This window comes from Pseudogymnoascus verrucosus, assembly GCF_001662655.1.
Source record: "Pseudogymnoascus verrucosus strain UAMH 10579 unplaced genomic scaffold scaffold_26, whole genome shotgun sequence".
Classification (NCBI taxonomy): domain Eukaryota; kingdom Fungi; phylum Ascomycota; class Leotiomycetes; order Thelebolales; family Thelebolaceae; genus Pseudogymnoascus; species Pseudogymnoascus verrucosus.
The window spans coordinates 24766-44234 of NW_017263677.1; the positions used below are offsets into that span (position 1 = coordinate 24766).

A 19469-nucleotide genomic window follows, 5' to 3' on the forward strand; every position below is an offset into this window, starting at 1 on the left:
GCCTCCCTCCACGACGCCTAAGTCCAGCCCTAGAAGCAGGAGGTGAGGTAGAGTGAATAGTCTCACTGTGCTCCTAAAATTGCTGTCAGCTTTGGTTTCGACGCGAATGGGTCGTAGCCACGTCACTGGCACCTGACTGAAGATAAAACAGCCTTCCAGGTGTACATGCACATCAATGGTAACACGGATGCCAATGAGAGCATTCGTGATAACCGGAAATGGGATGTGACTAAAAGTTTAGACAAGTTGACTTCAACCTCCTCTCTCTTTCGGCAATCGACGATCTGTTGATCGGCAATCATACCACTGATTGTGTTGCGACTGGCTATCGCTCACCGACTTTTAAGGGTATTGGTCCAGTGTGTCCAGTGGATTGTGGGCATCGGATCGACTATCACTCAATTAACTTATCATATGATCGATCTAATCACCTATCGCGATGGGTGGATGTTCATCATCGTTCGAATGTATGAGACAACAATTCTGGTTTGAAGGATGGCTCCGGTTAGTATGCCAATACTTGCACTTTCAAGCCTCGTCGAAAACCTTCCTCCTGCTGTCGATGACTCGAGAATTCATGTCGTGTCGCGTACGGAGCGAGATGGGCTGCTACTACATCCTGATCCTGTCCCACCTGATTTAAATAGGTTCTTTACAAATGAGTCTTCACCAATCAACACAGAGTACCACCGCCGCGATGGCATCTTTGGTCAGGGAGTGGGTTGCTCTCATGCTTGTGGCTTGAACGGATTTTTAATTGAGACTCAAGTGACATCGAAAGTTAACTCAGAGTCAGCTCTGAGAATTCCTAATTGTCCGTAACTCGGCCCCCTTGCATCAATCGACTGGCTTTCCGGCATACCAAGTCTTTGGCACACGTCAATGCTATAATATCTGAAATCCACTCTCTGCAATCCTATGTTCAAACCTACCTCACGTCCAGATCGAGCCTTTGATTTTGACTATTACACCATATTTATTACAGTGCAATGTAGGATCGCAGGAAAACAGGCCCACTATTCATGTCTTGCTACGTATATGTCTAACCATGCCCTGGTGTCTAACTATACCCTGGTTAGACACACATGTAGCAAGACATGAATAGTGTACCCTATTGCATAATTACGGTTTGGACCCTTAGTTATTGGCTGCATTGTATACTTTTAGCTTTCAGCTCGCCCGTTGTTTAGCTAGAAGCGGTGTCTCCCCTGATATGGCAAAGAACTGCAAGTGCCAATAATGAAGATTTTTCGATGTAAATGGCTTTCGTTATATTGGCTTGAGCCGGCTCAGAGTGGTGGTGCCAAGGATCGCCGTCCTGATTGGGCCTGGTGATCGGCGGTGGCAGCTGTGGCACGACAGCTCCTGTCACCGTGGCACGGAGTAAAACTCAACAAATACTACATTGCATATGCACTCCCCAAAGCGTGTCTTAAAATCCGCTTTCCGATATCTGTGGCCAATGTGACATTTCTCAGAGGATATAACGTGTACGTAGCATTAGGAGCAGGCATACATTAGCAAAGCAACTACAAGAACCATACGCTTGGGCCACCCGCAATTTGTCGCCCTTTGACCACGTGATCTTAACAGTTTTTGGTTCACCCGCGGAATGTATTTAGTGCCGAATCTGGAATAGTGTACTTATGACTAATACCGGAAATGTTCGTGGAGCCATGTTCGTGGAGCCACTCTCGTAAGAAGTCAGCCACAATTAGCAACCGTAATTTGATCCACAGTTTAAATCGCAATTTGAAAACGACAATAATATTATTTATCTTATGACTGTCGTAGGTCCCGCATTTTCCCCCTCTACCTTCTCATCCTCATTCTTTGGCCAACCTGTAATTATTTAGAAAATTCTTTCCGGCTATTAAACCTCATAAGCTAAGTAAAAAATCCGCTAACTGAATGATTAACTTTTGAGGATTTGCCCATAATACTACGAAACAGCTGCAACCTTAAAAATAACTTATGGGACCTCGTTTTTAGACGAATTCACAGTCCTAGGCTTTCCTCGGTGTATTGCTCGGTAGGTTGATGATGTCTACAAGTAAAGCAACGTTAGTTATGTGCTGCATCATGTTGTGGGAAATCAGGCCCCCTGATGCTAGTGGCCTGTACAAGTCAGGGGCCTAGCGCCATGGTTGTATGAGTATTTCTACAAAAACGGCGGCAGCAAGCCAAACTCGTCACTTGTCGACGACAAACGTTCTCCGACATGGCTCCCTATACACACGTTCAATGGCTTAGGTTAGTTCAAGACCAAGGTGCGGTTTCTATACACCACTTAGGTCGGCTGCAAAATATAGCAAATTCACTCCCGCGTCCTTCGAAGCAATACCCATCAACTTTGCTCTTCGTTAGAAAAGCATCTAAGTCCGCTGCCCTACGTGGCATATACCATAAAAGCCAGATCTTAAATTATTGAAATTACGGCATTGCAAACATCTGTCTCGATCCTAAGACTACCGACGACACATATCCCGTGCTCATTGCCAACGCCTCTCTAGATGGGACAGCTGGTACTAACCTAAGCTCAACTAGAGAGAAGTGTCATGAGACTACTTGTCATCCATTAGACTAGTCGACTAACCTAGACGCGACTCCTCGCCGGCAGGATCTAATGGATATTATTTAGGCTCGCCTACTCGCAATGTTTGTTAACGTTATTTGCATCTTTGCAGATGATTGCGGAGGTCTCCCTAGCGTGGTAGCAAAGCTTACCACCTAGGCAAAGCTCAATTCTGCTTCTAGTTTGCCGAGCACAGTTCGACCTCGTGTACTAGTCGTCACTTGCATGCTAGGAGAGATATTTGACTTAGAGGTCCTGCGTTTTCAGTCGCAGCTCTTTTCCACCGCTACCTTCTCCAGCTGTTTCTTCTCGCTCAATGTTATAAACAGGCTACCTAAGCCTCGCATTGCATATAAGTCTGATTTTACCGCTTTAGAGTCGCTGTTGGCTTAGGAGACTATAGCTGCACGGCAAACTCAACTTGATTCTCATACTCTATTTTCTTCAATACATTTAGCTGCATTTTTTAAGAAGGCGTTGACTAGGTTTTCAAAGACGCCTAAGGAGACGTTTAACTTCATACGCGCCTTAAGAGATGGAAATATGGTGAACAGCGAATTCTAAGACCACATCAACGAATTCTTGTGCTTGTCCCTAGAGAATAAATTACCTAACAACATCCCTATACCCTTCATCTCGTCAGCTATTTTATTCAATAGCTTTCCTCCTAGCATGCATTGTAAGTATCACTCAATTTTACTGCTCGCATACTAACAGAAGTTAGTATTCAACCCATCCCATGTGTTCGAAACCTTATATCGTCCACTCGTACTCCATGGGTTTCGACATTTTGCAGCTTCCTAGCAGCTATTAAGTGAATTGATTTGCAGAGACATTAAGACAGAACTAAACAAAATGTTCTTAGAGATGCAAAATGCTGGACGTTCGGCTGTTAATCTTCGCATACAAGCACTATGCCGTTATAGTGAGTACTAGGGCGTATTAAAAACGACTAGGCTATGTCTTTACTGCCTCTAAAGAAAGCCAGAACATGTGCTAGACTGCTATCATACAATTTACGACATTTGTCTCACCACCTTTAGAGAGCTGGATAAGGGTTTAGAGTATCATTATAACCTAACCGCCTACCTCATCTACCTAGAAAACATTTGTTTTTAGGGAAGGGTTATGCCTCCTACATGCCGTGCACGAGTTGTTAGCTTTGACGGAGGTAGATGTCGCGGAATAGTTTCACTAACGTTCTTTGATGAAATGCAAGATGCCTTTAGACTTAATTATCCCATATAAGACCACTTTGATTTAGGAATAGGGACAAGCTTAGGTTGGTTACTACTAGCTCAAAGCAGATGCTATAATAACTAACACATAATAGGAGCTGTTGGCCTAGCTGCCCTTTTTATAATGCACTAGGATACAAAGACGTGTCTCCATTTCTAGCATAAGTTTATAACTCGTGTTTTTAAAAAGATCATTCTGCGATCTACGATTGCAAAATGTTAGTGGTACCTTACGTCATACTTTGCTGATGGTCTATACGATGCCGTGCTTCTAGAACAAGCACTATAGGAAAAGTTCTAGCTTCGCCGTCTATTTGGCCTAACAGGATTAAGACCGTCCGGCATGAAGGTTGTAATAACTGCAACTACAATCTCTAATGCCACGCTGTGTCTTTTTACAAACTACAATGGAAGTAGTGACTATAGGGATTCACGTAGAAACTTCCCGCCTATTGTTCGCATCTGCTAATGGAGCAACAGAATGCAAACACATCCGCCCCTATAGTGCTTTAGATGAAGTGCTTCTTTGGGAAGCGTGAGTATCTTTAGTTGCGTAATATACAGCTACTGACTTCTTAAAAGGCTATGATGTACGACAGCGGCACCTTGGTTAGTAAGCGCAAATTGAAATTAATCAACTATAGCTGACTTGAAAAGGTACTATAAAACCAAATTCCTAGAGGCATTTGGCACGTTCTAAGATGGTGGATTGAAGTACAACAACCCTTTAAGGCTAGGGCGTCGGCAGGTTCAACGCATATGGAATGATGAGGACTGCGACATAGTCTTATCTATAGGTACAGGTTTTAAGGAGCAGCTAACGTCACCTAAAGCCCCTAACGTTCGAAATCTCTTCTAGGACGGTGCGATAGCACGGCTTTATCGAGCTTCCATGTCGTTACTGTCGTTAGATAGCGGTAATAGCTAGAAAGATCATTGGCATGGGCTGGAGAAAGACATAAAAGGACAGCATTTCTGCCTTAATGTACCGCTAAAAGGCAGGGTGCCTAATATCGATGAGGTAGACTAGATGGCCGACCTCTAGGACTAGGTACGAAACAACCTAGGCGACATGGATGGGCTTGCTAGGGCCTTTAAAGCAGTCTCCTTCTTCTTCGAGCTTAACGAGCCCCTAGTACGCGAGGGTATTATTTACGTGTGTCGTGGATCTATTCTATCTCGAAGCCCTAATAGTCGAGCTCTAGTGCAAAACATAACATCTAGATACCCTTATTCTCGATTTATAACGGATGACGAGGTTTCCTTAGGATCACTTAGCCTTGATGATATCTGCTAGGATTGCAGTCGTTTTCAAAAGAAAGTCACAATCTCTGTTCGGCATCTAATTGATGTAGTCGATCTGCTCTTGTGTTGTAGCAGGCTATTTCGGCGAAGCATTAGCGGATTTCCTAATCCCATGAAATGGTTTGAAGAGCGACAGAATTTGAAGGCTACGTTTGGTCGGGCGGACCATAGCGAGGCCAATGCCTTATCTAACTCGGACTGCAGCTGCGTTCATCGACGTCGTCACATGGATTTAACAGATAGATCGACACCGCGAAAACGACCCTACGGCCTGGTAGGCATGAGGAGGAGCAAGAGGCGCCGCTTGTAGATTGCATTAAAATTTCGTATTAGAATAAACCTACGCTGGCAAAATCCCAAGTTGAGAAACATATATACTTAGAGCTGTGACTGTTCAGTGAGCTCTAAACCTCGGCCCCATTTTATAAACTATTTAAGCGTAATACTCTGATATTTCATCGCCGTATTATGTTTCTTCTAAGAACGCTCGATGCAACTCACCGTCACAATCAATTCTAGGTTTAATAAGGATCGACTTGTAAATTTAGGCCCTACTAGAGTATTGATGTAAGTTAGGACTGGCTGATGTGCTGTACATATTTGATACGAATGGCGACGTGCTTGTATTGCTCATATGCACAATTCCATTAGTCTTTCTCAATGCTTCGTAGCATGATGAGTTCTAAGAGATCTTGATTTAGCACCTGAAGAAAGAGCTATTGCTTAGGATGACACATCGCTGTTCGAATCCGGTCACGACGAGGAACCCTTGGATATACAGCCATGTGCCTTAGTAAGATTATACTATTTTCGACAGGCTTGGTCAGCATATTTTTGCCCGGCATAGTAAACAGGTACCGGAAAACTATTAGGTACCTGCCTAATCAGGTACTAGGGAAGAGTCAGGTACCGGAAAACTATTAGGTACCTGCTTGATTAGGTACCGGAGAAGAGTTAGGTACTGGAAAACTATCAGGTACCTGCTTGATTAGGTACTGGAAAAAAGTCAGGTACCTGCTATATTAACAGTCTTATGTAAGGCAACTTTTCTAAGAGCATCTGCTACAGTAAGTCACCTAATTGGTTCAATTTATATTTGCTCTTCTGGTCCTTCTTCTATAGTAAGGAGGGCCTTATGGGGTAAATCTGTATTCCCTGTTTCACTTAATCTTAGTCTATTTCTCGCAGTCGCCCTTGCTGCATGTGCCTGGTTATTCCTGGGGCCACCCTCTCCTGTTACGGCAGGTTCGAGTACCATTATCCTTCTAGTCTCGGTCTCAACTAAGGCATTAAAACACTCACTCTACAACTAATGTGTGCCCCGCTCATCCATTAAGGAGAACCTAGCATTTGCGTATGCCACGGCTCTTGCCTCCACCCTAGTGCAAGTAAACATCGACGTTGTGCGGATGTCTCCGGTTTGTGATATGAACTCAACATTCAATTCAGAGCTCTTCGGTATTTCGCTCTGAGTGAATGCAGTGGGTTTAGGCTGCGATGTAAAGCTAGTGTTCACTTTAGAGCTGTGCTGTATTCCGTCTTGCTCGGTAGCAGTTGGCACAAGGTTTGTGAAAATTCTGTCACCTGTCTCGCCCCTCATTGCTGTGTCACCGGCAGTAGGAATAGATGTTTCGGAAATCCCTTCCCCTCTACCGCCTGGCATGAGTGGCTCTAAGGTCTCTAGAATACTAGTTGTCCTAAAAAAGGCCTGGTATATGGATCTTTTAACATAAAACGAACTAATGTTATGGCTAAATTTTGGGAATTCACTTAAAGGTGCATGCATCTTACGAATGAAGAGATGGAGGCGGTCCTCATCATCTAGCGGTCTACTGCGGTAACGTCCACATCTATGAGATAGAGGTTCACCTATTCCTTGCGTAGTGAGAGAAGGCCTCGATACGGCACTAGTAGCTAGAGTTGAATTTGAAAGGTATCCTTTGAAGAGAGCTAAGAGTGCTTCTAGTATGGGTTCGTTAACGCTGAAGATCTCTTTTGGTAGGCTGTGTAGCATATCTGCAAGAAGCCTCTTACTAGGATCTATCAATGCATCTTGATCTGTCTTAATAGAGAAGCCTATGCGTTGGCTAAATGCTAAGAGTCTAAACCCTAGATACCGCTTTATACTATCGACAGTCTGCCTTATTGGGTTCATATCCTTTTTAGACGAAACACTTAAGGGGTTGGTGAAGTAGCGTATCGCTGCTAGGAACAGTTCACGATATGCAAGGCCAAACAGATAGTTGTGATCTCTAGACACCGTCGTATATGATGTTTTACTATCTTGGATCTTAAGAGGCCCTCTATTACCCTCCGGTCGGAAGAGTGGCAGAAAGCCTACGCGGAGACTCTCTTTACTACCATTCAGCAAGAGAGCCCGCATTGCTCTAGCAGCTAGGTCAACGTACCTAAGGTCCTTAAATAACGTATAAATACTCGGTATTGGCTGTTTAATTCTAAGTAACTGCTGTAAAATTCTAGATTGAGCAGCTGGGTCCTTGATTGCTAGAAACAATCTACTAGACAGCATTTCTGCCTTAATGTATTAGGAGTCCATCTTACATATAGCGGGAGCTCGTAGCTAGATGCTCTTCACAGAGGCACGATCAACGCCATGTATGAGGGAATTATCCCCTATTATGCGTGTTATTGTATTCTTTATTAGATTGATGTAACAGGCTATTTCCTAGCAATAAAAGTTAGCTATGGGATAGACGATTAGGCAGTGAGCAGGACCTCGTCGCATTTGATTAACAGCAGTATATCTAAAGACCTAAGATGGAAGGCATTCTAGTAGCCTCAGAAATGTATGATAGATTTAAGGGCATTAATGATGGTCTAACGGTTAAGCAATCTGTTAAGGTCTATTTCTTTGTTGACACTAATTCGGGCACGCCATCGAGCTGCTTCTTCTCGTTTATTCTGGAACCGGCAGAGGATTATTTAGCAGAATATCTCTCCATCGGTATAATTAGTCGAATAAGTGCGACCTTCTCTAAGCAATTGGCGTGCTTTGTCGTCGAGTCCTGCGTATGGCTGTTAGTAATAATCAGTGTTGTGATTCTCACACGTGCCCTGTCCGTATATATCTATAAGCCACCATTTATTCCTAGATACGAGGAGTCCATCTGCTGCAGCAACCCTATGCTGACCATGTAGGCACGCTAGCTGTATATTGTGTGGGAGCTCGAACTTTGCTAGAGAAAGTATTGAGTTGGCTTTGAAACGGTCGGCGCTAACACCTAGTTCTTCTAGAGCTAGCGCGAGGGAATTATCGTCTATTACAGCTAGGAGACTAAAGGTACTATCTTGCTAAAGGCATCCTTCACCCTTAAAATTGCGCCTGAGATTCTTCACGAGCTTAGGGTCGATAGGGCGAATTGGGTTTGGAAATGACAGTTGCGACAGGTGCACTCGTGCTTTTCCCTTTAGGTGAAGTGTCTTGCTCTTAACAAACTGCTGCTCTAACGATGCTAGAAGCTCCAATCTAGGGCCATTTCTTACCGAATCGTTAGGCGTCATTAGAAACGTGGAGTTTTGTATTCTTATTGTCACCTTAAAGGATGTTGTTTGATCTTGCCATCTTTGCGGGTCATGGGTATTCGTCGTTTGTCCCTCCTGCCTTAGCTAGGGTGCCTGCTTCTGGTGGCCCCCTCAATTGTAAGGGCCATAATTAAAATCCTTTATTTACATACAAAAGTACTGCACGAATTTATACTTAGATTCTTTAAAGACAGTGGTCTTTAGAATCGAGATCATAATGTCAACTAAATCCCTAGAATCGCGACGGTTAACTCGTTTTCCGGGGGTTGGATCTGAAAGGCTCCGACAACCACAAACACCTAATAATAATCTGCAAGACGGAGAAAAGTCTAGCAATAGAGGAACTCGTTTTCCTAGAAGTCTTGATTATGACTTTACTCTCTTGATGGGCGCAAAGCTAGAAGAGCCGGCTCTAGAGAGGCGGAGTCTAAGACTAACGGTTCCACATATACCTCTCTTAGTAAACACCGGCAATGCGACTCCTCGTCAATCTATTGTCATAGATTAGGTGGGGCTTTATTCATTACCTATAGTCTGGCACGAGAATCCATGGCTTAAGTACACATGTTTGCGAAGGATGAGACGGGGAAGTCTCGTGCAAGTGGCCTGCACCAAGTCAATACCGACGGCGATGGTGACGGTAAAGGAGACTAGAAAGCTCCTTGAACTTGATCAAGTAATCAAATTTCGACACTTAAACCTAGTTGTCTTCATAGGGTGTTATAAGTACGACGGGAAAACGATGCTGGTTTCCGAATATGCACAAGTCTCTCTAAGGCAGACTATCGCTATTCCGTATGATTTCGAGAAAACTCATGTCTCTAAAGTTTGCAGTTAGGTATATTACTCATAGCCGCTATATATGCCGTGCTGATTATACAGGTCTTCGAGGGCATGTTATATCTATCTAGGCACAGGTTCTCTCATAAAAGTTTAGATAGTTCTAAAGTCCTACTTCAATCTGATGGTATTGTCAAAATAGGTAGGGTCTAGTACTTTTCGTATATCCCCTATGCTTATACTTACAGCCTATATTGAATCCTGCTAAGAAACCGGATTCACTCCTACCCGCGGGCTTAGGCTGCTCGTACTTGAAATGATACAGAAGGGCGTTATCCTAAAACATATACAAGAAGGCGGCAAACTCGTGCTAAATCTTCCAATTCTTTAGTCGGCAGAGCTTATAAACTTCTTAGAGATTACCTCCCACTGCTCTTTAAGTAATATAAAAATGGTAACATACTACCTAACCTGTGAGAAGCTACTCAAGCTGATAAAGAATAGAATACGTTTTTGAAAAGCTTGTCGCTAACCATTCTGATCCCTTTTATTAGCTATGCTTAACTAGAGGCTATTGCTCCTCAGATTAAGTCTAGTTCGGGATAGCAATAGAATATCACATTTTGAGCTTCGCATCGGCATTAGTTATATTTTTATCGCACCAAATGTTTGCAGGCAAGCTAACGCAGGTAATTATGGTATTAATAGTGTATTTAATTGTTGATCATAAACTAAATCACTTTGTGGTTAGATCTAACACCAATTTCACCTCTCCTGTCGCGTGCTGTTTAAAGTTGTGTGGTGACACCATATTAAAGCGGTGGGTGTCTTGCTATATTTTAACAGATTTAGCCATGCATAATGATATAGTTTAGCTTGACTTACTATATCCGCCATAGATGGTGGCCAATCATCTCTCTCGATAGATTTATAAATGTGGTACTGACCACGCTGAAATACAACGACAGCTACATCAACATTACATAGCTTTGCTAACTCATAACCTCTGCGAAAAAGGGTTCTTTTCCTTAGCCTAAGCCTCTCATTTTTCCGTTTAATAAGCTTGGCTTCCATGACTAAAGTGATATATTGCAATGGTTGCGAGAATCCTAGAAGGCAATTCTTTTATACAGTGGGGCGGACTCTTATCTTGGCCTGGATATTTCTACTACGTCATTAGAAAGTCCATGTTACGTGCCATCGTTTTGCTAGTGGCCTTCGTTTTATTACTAGCCATCGTCTTGCTAGTGGCCATCATTTACTAGTGGCCTATAGTGGCCTTAGTCATTAATGCTTCTGTAGGTCACTATAAATTTAAATTGTCAACAATAGCAAGGTTATGTTAGGCATAAGAGAGCAACGGCTAAACTTCTTCGATATCATCTTAATATGATCTCATTGTGGGTCAACAGCTATTTCAACTTTAAGCTACTATTCTAATCTTAGACCTAGATTTACAATCACTACCTTAGCATTAGTTTTAATCTGCAGTGTCTCTCCTATACTGGTTTACTTAGTACTAGTACCATATAAGCGTCAAGTTGTAAGGGATTTCACCATAAATTCAGACCCATGTCGCCAAGTCATACTCACTGGTTTTAGAGCACCTCAATGTAGCGACGGCAGAAACGAAACCCTCTAAGTTCACCCTATTGCAACACTTATAGACACAGATGGGGTTGTTCAACCCCTCAATTGGACAAATCGGGGTGAGGTGCAAGTCAACAGTCTTCAATTCTCTAGCATAAATAACGCTAATGCAACAAATTGTAACCCGATGTAGTTTATGTTTTATAATAAACAAGGCTTATATTCTAGAGTCACATATGTGACTCTAGGAGAAGCTGGTCAGAAGTGCGTGGACTTTTATGGCTCAACAATCGCGTCGTATAATGGGGTCACTTTGCTCTATCTGCAGACGGAAATACTTTAATTGGATAACAAGAATTTAACATGCGAAAGTCACGGTTATGGGCGATTTCTGCTATTATTTCATAATGACATTAATTTGACTATACTACGTGCATAAGTGCTAACATCTAAGCCCGTGGCATCTTCCATATCATCGTTGTCAGCCTCATCTAAGCCTTCCTTATGCCTAATTATTTTATAACCAAACTAAAAATTTCGAAACCTCTCGGTGCTGGTGATATCAAGGTAATTTAGGCAACTATCTAGCTACTTAAACCAAGGGCCCTAATCTGCCTCGAGTCGGGCAGTGCTCGTGATACTAGTCTAGCTAGATCTTTAGTCAACCTGTTTTGAGCTAGGCAGGGTTTACGAGGATACTAGTCTAGCTGGGGCTTCACTCGACCTGTGCACTATGATGTTAGTACTCTATAGATACCCTTGTAGCCAACTTACCCTTGTAGCAAGTAGAGGTTATCACTCGGGTGGTTTATGCATCAGTAGCTAGAATGTAATAGACTGTCCCCCCTTACCACCATGTTCTTTCTTATCCATAAGATTGTGCACTGCACAATAAACCATCTTTTCTTGCTGCACAAGTATTTTGCTCAGTTCTTTCTCTTGGTGCAACTAATCCCCTTTAAGGTATTCAGTAACTACGGGTGTAAGGCGGTGATCCTTGTTTTGCAAGTTACAAAGTATGTCCTTCTCCTTTGTGACCTGCTTAACACGTCGATAAATGTCTATGTAGGCCGACAGTGCAAGAGATGGTGTTTCTTGTATGTCCCTGCTCGCCTAGTCACTCTGGGATATAAATCCTCTTTTAGCATTAGTGATAAGCGATCGAAGCAGCTTCCTAGACTTCGTTGATAGGCGAGGGTAGTGAGATCCATTCTCTCTATGAAACTCGTACAGAGTCTTAAATAAGACTTCTCTCCTAGAGTCTAGCCTTACGTAACTCTAAGGCTTCGGAAGTTCGATGCACTCCGTCACTACACAAGGTAACGCACCTAGATAGTCGCTGGCAAAGCGTAGTTGAGGGCGGTCGTCGCTGAGAACCTAGTGGGGTGCACGGATCGGTACGTAAACTCGATTATTAAGGCTCTTGTCGATGTGGGATGTAATGGTGACAACATTAACTTTTCCATACAAGAATTCCCCTAAGACGATAACAAGGTGCATCTAATACATCCGATTAGGGTTATTTTCTAGTCTTGCATGCAGACTCAATTCATGTGGAGGCTTGAAATGAAATATCCTTCTAGAGATATCCTTAGGAGCTTCCGTCATTTTCAATATCTTAGAGGAAGCTTCTTAGTAGCGATGGTATAGCCTAGTTGCACAAATCTATCTAAGAGGTTAGGTTACACGAAGCAGATGCGCTGAAGATTTAATGAGATATATGTGAGAAGGCTAGAACGACCGTGAAGGCATGTAATATTAAGACTATAGCAAGAATTTATAACGTTGACTATTCTTATATATGGTGACGAAAGAGTGACGTTGACTTGTAGTTCTAAGCAATTACTTTTAGTTGCCGCTAAGGTAATCCGTTCATTCTTCCTTTTTAAAATCAGATCCACTACATTATTCTTCAACAATTCGAGGAAGGCGGTGCGGCTAACTAGTAATAGGTACCCTCTACTAAAGGTAGTTTTCTCTCATCTACGCGGTTGTTTCTTCAAGTATGTCCCCCATCCGACTACCTCTACGTCCATCAGTGCTGAAGTATGACTTAGAACCAAGCTTTTTAAGTTCATTAGGTATTTTTCTAGTTAGACGCAATGTGAGTAACTTAATAGTTACATCTGCAATTTTTACCCTAGCGCTGGTAGTGTCTTCAATACGTAGTGGTCGAAGTGCATGATGATGGTCTAGTTAGTAGAGATATGCCGAGCGCAAGCTCTCGTCTAGGCATGAGAATAATTTTCTCTAGTCTACGAAGTTTGTGCTGACGTTGCTGACAGCGTCATAGATGTTTAAAATAACTCTCGAGTTTGTGAATAGTACCTCCTTGGTTGTCTTGTTGTACGTGTGAGGTCTTAGAGAGTCAATGAAAATCTGACTATGGGAGCGAATGTCGCTACTTTTATCTCCTGTCATAAGTAGTATATATACAGACTGGTTCTCTAATGTATCGTCCATGTCGTAAATGGAGTGCAAGTCCTAGCTAAGTAGTATAGGATTGAGGCCGTGGCATCGAACAATTGATGTCTAAGACTCATTTTGAAAAATTGCATCCTAGACACTGTTATGCCTCCCTTAGAATATTAAGTTTGACATGATGAGCATAAATGAGCATAGTATAGTAAAGTGTCATTTGAAAGACATTTCAGTTTATATGATCAGTTAGCGTTCTTAAAAACGGCATGCTGGTTCTTAAACCTGCCGAGACTTAGTAGCTGCCATCATGTTGATGGCCTTCGCTTACGCAACACATATAACTGTTGGCTGTACGTCCCTGTTCTTGCTGGCAGTCGTCGGCACTGTATTATTTTCATCATGCAGATGAATGTACTATGCCTAGCTTTCGTATCTACTGGCCTTGCTGCAAGTTCAGCTGTTAATTCTCTTACTAACCCTTGGATAAATGCGACCTATTCAACTAATTCCGACTCTCCACTTGATATCAAAATCTGGACGGGACTAAGCTGTAAGAAGAACTAATCTAATGTATAGAAGAATGTCCTGTTAACTATCCCTGAGGTATAGGGAATATGCATTTGATAGAAAATATATCAAATGCATATTGGTTTCAGATTTGGCTATCTGAACTTAAACCACCCTTTTCTAGCTTCAGACTTAGTCGCCCTCTTAAGGATAGAGAGCAACTTGATTTTAGTCAGATCTTAGGATCAAATCTCTATGGGCTCTTTTTGCGCTCATATTAGCCCTAAGATTCACTAGGTAAGAGAATTAAGAGAGTAAAATAGCTTAAAATTAATATATAACAGCTGGATGTACTACTTTGAAGGAGGGTTCATTTTGGTGCATTCGACTCTAGCCCAACTAGGCAGAGCATAGAGTATAGATGAGTAGCTAGGAAACAATCTCCGTGCAATACATACTAGTAATAAATTCCTAGATGATATGCGCTTTTATATCTATATAATAATATATAACATCCTAGGAAAGCACCTCCTCTATTCACATCTTCAAAAGCTCCATTTTCTCGCCTAGCCAGGCCATACCCCTCGGCTTGCACTCTAGGTCAACTGCTCTACTACAACCACATCTAGTTGCAAATTTTCTCAGGAACCGCCTCCGCTTTGATGCCGGGGAGGGGCGACTAAAACCCAGCTGCAGTTCATATGCTTCGATCACCTGTAGCAAAGTGTAACCAACCGAGACGTGATGGCCATCACGATGTTGATGACCATCGTAATTTTAGTGCCCATCGGAATGTGCTCATCGGTTGCCTAAATTTCGCGGTTATCTGTCTACATTATACTCTTCTTGTTACTTTCAATCACAGTCATCAGATAATACTATAGATCTCGGTTTGGTTTACATCATGAAGTTGAATGTATTATACCTAGTTACAGTCTCTGCTTGCGTTGCTATAAGCTTAGCTGTTAACCCTCTCGCTACTAATTCGTGCTTAAATGCCACCAATCTAACCGCTAATAATGCTTTAACGGATACTAACTCTCCACTCGATTTCACAGCCTAGACAGGACTAAACTGTAAGTAGAGCCAATCTAATGCACATAACAATGTTGCTTAACCATCCCTTAGGTATAGGGTATATGTTTAAGGCTAGAGATATATCAAGGCGGTATAAGTGGCAGATTATACTAGCGAATGCTAACGCGCCCTTTTCCAGCTTCAGACTAAGTCGCCCACTTAAAGGGAGAGAACAACTTGATTTTAGATTAGACAGTTGTAGACGCTTTTTGCGCTCGTATGGGCCCTAAGATTCACTAGGTAAGGGTTTGAGAAAAACGAAATAGCTTAAAGCTAATATATAACAGCTGGATGTGCTAATTTAAACACATTTACATGCCTTTAAATCTGGCTAACTAAGACAAGTTCGACTACCACTTCTTCGACTACTACTACTTCGACTACTACTTCTACAACTACTACTTCTACAACTACTACTTCTGTTAATACAGGCGCTATAGTAGCATTTGCAGATGATACATTTTACCGCCTCTTAAACAATTATCTTAGTACTGGGTACTCTGTTACTGTCGGGAAAGAGAACGGAACTCTCTTGCGCCAACTTAACATGACTATTACTAGCAACAACAGCATGCAATACTAGCAAATCAAAAGGATCCCTAATACTGACACAAATAACTAGTACTGGTTTGCGTGTCAGTATCTTAGGGAGAATATGCGGCTTTCCCTAGACCCGTCGGATCTAATAAATCCGCTTATGGCGAAGGCAGATGATACAGTAATAGGGCAGCAGTGGAATGTTCAGAGATTGCTAGATGGGACGTGGAGCATCCGTAATGCGTTGCCGTTAAGTAGTCTGTGGAATTTTTAGACAGATCGGAGGGAAAGGGCGGAGTTGAGTACATATGGTGATACGTATGCGTTGTTTATGGATATGGAAGATGATACAGGGACAGAGTGGAGTATTGCAGAGGTGAGGAAAATTTCGGCAGCGGATGGTTCTTATTCAGTACTATAACGAAAAGATTTAATAAATCAGACGAAATATGTTAGGCCTATCACGGGGAAAGAGCAGTATCATAGTATATAGCGCAGTATTACAGTAATTCAATTAATTGTCATATCTATTCTAATGGATCTACGTAATATTTATGGCCCCTTACCGGCGTGTAGAGTTCTTACTTGCCCTAGTGAGGATCATAGGACGGCCGACTCTACAGTAGGGATCAGCGGCTTTCCTAGGCTAAAAGCCTGGAATCTCGCAGCTACCGGTCCCGATTCCTAACAGAGATGTTGCAAGGCCCAGACCACGCGACTTTAATCAGAGAGTGCCTTATGCCTTGAGATATGAGCCAGTCAGCTCCCTCGGCTATGCATTCTTAAGCCACGGCCCCTAGAGAAATAGAGACGTTTACGAAAGAAAGACCAACGGATTTCATTGTTATGCCTCTACGGAGTATTTGCAGTGAGGACGAGCTGCTCCCTGTTAAAAACCCTTACGTGGCTACGAGAATTCATCCTTTTAGGAGACTCTTGGACATATGGATAGTTTGACGTAGTAAACGTGTGTAGGCACAGCCTCTGGCCTAGGGTGCTTCTACGTTAGAACATTATGTGTAGTCTCAAAGGAGACCTTGTCTCCGGAGGAATCTGCCTGCGTCTGCAGTGTAGACGAATCCGTCCTAGCCCCTTAAGTTAGAGTATTAAAGCTGAGTCCGGCGAAATGCTCGGCCATTCTTTTTGACGCAGCGTTCTATGTTCTAAAATAGCATTGCATGTGCCGCGTTAGCTGCTCATGGGTGTAGCAGCAGCTACTCAGCTATAAAAGGGGGCGAAATCCCTAGTTAATTTTGTATACTCGACTCAACTTTCCCCTCGAGACAACTTCATCATGTCGAAAAGGAAGCCTTTAGTTCTCCTAAGCAACATCTCTTCTACGCGCGACCTCTGCGACTTTCTTGGCTTTTATGGCACAGAGGCTAAGAACGACCTCTGTGACTTTTCACGCAAATGGCGGATGGACTACACCACTAGGAGCGGGTGCCCTAGAACTAAGCTTCTGAATTGGAAATTCGAACAAGAAGAGCTGAAAATTATGGCACAAGCCTTCTTATCTAACGTAGTAGAAGAAGAATTCTAGTCTAACAGGAAAAGAGGAGACTCCATTCTAAAGGGTTCCGATGAAGAGTACGCAATTCTCGTCTTTCGGTAGTTAGGGTTTTAGTACCTAAAGCTGACTATTATTACTAGAACCGTGAACTTGTTGATGCAGCTTTTATGGAAACAAAACAAGTATGCTTATAATAATGCCAACTATCCTAAGCCGTCTCAAGATCGTATTCGGCGTATAGGTGCGACACAATACGACGGCTAGCAAACTAAACGTAGAAAGAGAGATGATGGCATTTTCATCGCCTATGATCACGATGGGTTTATGGAACGGGCAACAGAGCAGAGCTCCCTTTCTCAGCAATTTAGCCCTGCACCACCACCTCTAGCGCCTCTCTAGACAGATACAGCAGCACTACCGCCAACTGAGTCCTAATTACCACCACACGTACAGCACGTATTTGCTCTGACGACTGAACCTAAAGGCCGCGTCCCGATCCCATTCCATATTTTGCTTCATAGCGGCGGCAAGACACGCCAGAGTTTCTGGGAAGAGGGGCGCTTTAGCTCTAAATCTCTCCAAGAGTTTCTCCCTAGCTTTGCAGCTAAGCTGAAATGCGCACCAAACGATATTGAGCGAATTAAGCTAGTGCTGCGGTTGAAAACTCGAGAGGTTGAAATTGAGATGGAGGCTAGAAACGAGGACATATGGGAGATAGCGATGGCCACTTTTAGAGATGAGATTAAAAGAGGAAAGGCAAAGGGTGAAGTAAAGGGGGTGAGTGTGCTTGTGGAACCGGTAATGAGGAAAGGCGGTGTGGAGACGGGAGGCTGGGACGGGGATGAGGAGTTCGACTTTTAAGTGATCCGACAATTATAGCTTAAAACAATTTCTCGGAACAACGTACTGCGGCCTCGTGGATGCTACCGCGTGACCGATCGTATGGAAAGTATCGCAAAGTCAGGATATGTTCGCACAGTGCTACCTTCCCATGGACCAGCCGTTTGAGAGTCTAAAATCGACAATTGCTCTGAATGTTATACAGTAGCACCCGAAACCCTCACTCTCAAATACACACTCATAAAATATTACGCCCACCATTACTAACGCAAGGCTTTGCTACTTCTAGTATAACGCTCCAATATATACAATCGAACGCGGATATTGTGAAATAAATGCACTCTGTTAAGCCTATGTAGCTCAAGAAAGTTCGACTGTGAATAGAAACATAGACCGAGGCTCCAGTGACCAATACACATGATTATGTTGCTTCGGCGTTGTGATCTGCCTTGCGGGGAGGTTATGGAAAATACTTAATCCGAGCCAATGTATGGAAGCTGAAATCTGCCACCTTGTATTCCTGCCGTCGTGAAGTGCGGGGTATGCGTAGAACACCCAAACCCAAAATTGCAATTGTTTCTACCGCCTGAGCTTTGATTCTGTATAGTTCTGTACCAGCTCCTGTCATCCTACAAACCCTGACTATATAAACGTTGTGCTGTATAGCCGCTTGTAGAGCTGGCTTCCCCTCGTGTAGCTGCTCCAATACGTAAGCCTTGCTTCTGTTCGCTCCGTTACCGTTGCTCATAATCACCCGCTGTCGCTGCTACCATAGTTACAAGTGCTGCATTACGTCCTCTTTCATGTGGTGGAAGATATGATAACGTACCGTTCGTTAGCAGCTGGAAGCACACATTCTGATTCGGTTCCAGAAAAGTCCAAGTCAATAACAGCTAGAAATGGCCTAGCCACAACCTGCTTCTACCGTTCGTCATACGCTGACAATCGCCGAATACTGGAATCGGGTCATATACACAGTCCAAATTTACTTTAAAAATGTTTCTGGCTAACAAAGGTCTCGACAAACAGCGACGCTTACATATCGCCGCGAGGGAGGGAGATATTGAACGCATAAGTGACTTGCTTGAATCTGGTGACAATGTCAACGAAACAAATGCGGATGGGGATACGCCCTTGCATTTGGCTGTTTGGAAACAGTCCAAACCGGCAATAAGGCTACTGGTCCTTAACGGTGCAAGCACAATAAAACACGACGCTAGGGGGAAGTCGCCATTAGAGAAGGCGAAGCAATGGGGTGGTGTAGAACTTGAAGCATTTTTGATTAAGGTTCTGGAAGATCATCATGTACTCCAATCGGACCTGAGAACATATATGCTTACTGAAGACTGGAACGAATTCGACAAAACCTTGGAATACAGAGGCCTCATCAATACTTGTCGCGTAGAAGGACGAACTCTACTACAGATAGCAGCACAGTTAGACTTGTCTGATGCCATTCGAAAGCTCCTTGACCGTGATGCAAATATCCAAGCGCGAGATGAGGATGGTCAGACAGTACTTTACCTAGCAGCACAATCAGGCT

At 43.1% G+C, this 19469-nt stretch overlaps 3 protein-coding genes across 3 annotated transcripts in view; all 3 read left to right on the forward strand.

Annotated features, from left to right (window-relative positions):
* Positions 1–9225: 9225 nt before the first annotated feature.
* On the forward strand, positions 9226–9499 carry VE01_06686 (uncharacterized protein; the record flags this gene model as incomplete). Its single annotated transcript, XM_018276126.1, has 2 exons — positions 9226–9301; positions 9366–9499. 2 exons carry the CDS (start codon positions 9226–9228, stop codon positions 9497–9499), a joined length of 210 nt encoding a protein of 69 aa, XP_018129698.1.
* Positions 9500–16867: 7368 nt separating this feature from the next.
* VE01_06687 (uncharacterized protein) lies at positions 16868–17947 on the forward strand (the record flags this gene model as incomplete). The annotated part of the gene is made up of 2 exons (XM_018276127.1): positions 16868–16970; positions 17571–17947. The coding sequence occupies 2 exons, from the start codon at positions 16868–16870 to the stop codon at positions 17945–17947; spliced, it is 480 nt and encodes a 159-aa protein (XP_018129703.1).
* A 524-nt stretch (positions 17948–18471) lies between these two features.
* The window catches only part of VE01_06688 (uncharacterized protein), a 1285-nt gene continuing 287 nt past the window's right edge, over positions 18472–19469 (forward strand). The window contains exons 1-2 of the mRNA XM_059463825.1: positions 18472–18635; positions 18799–19466. Of these exons, the coding sequence (XP_059319644.1) occupies positions 18923–19466 (544 nt within the window). The 5' untranslated portion in view covers positions 18472–18635; positions 18799–18922. The remainder of the gene's footprint in view (positions 18636–18798; positions 19467–19469) is intronic.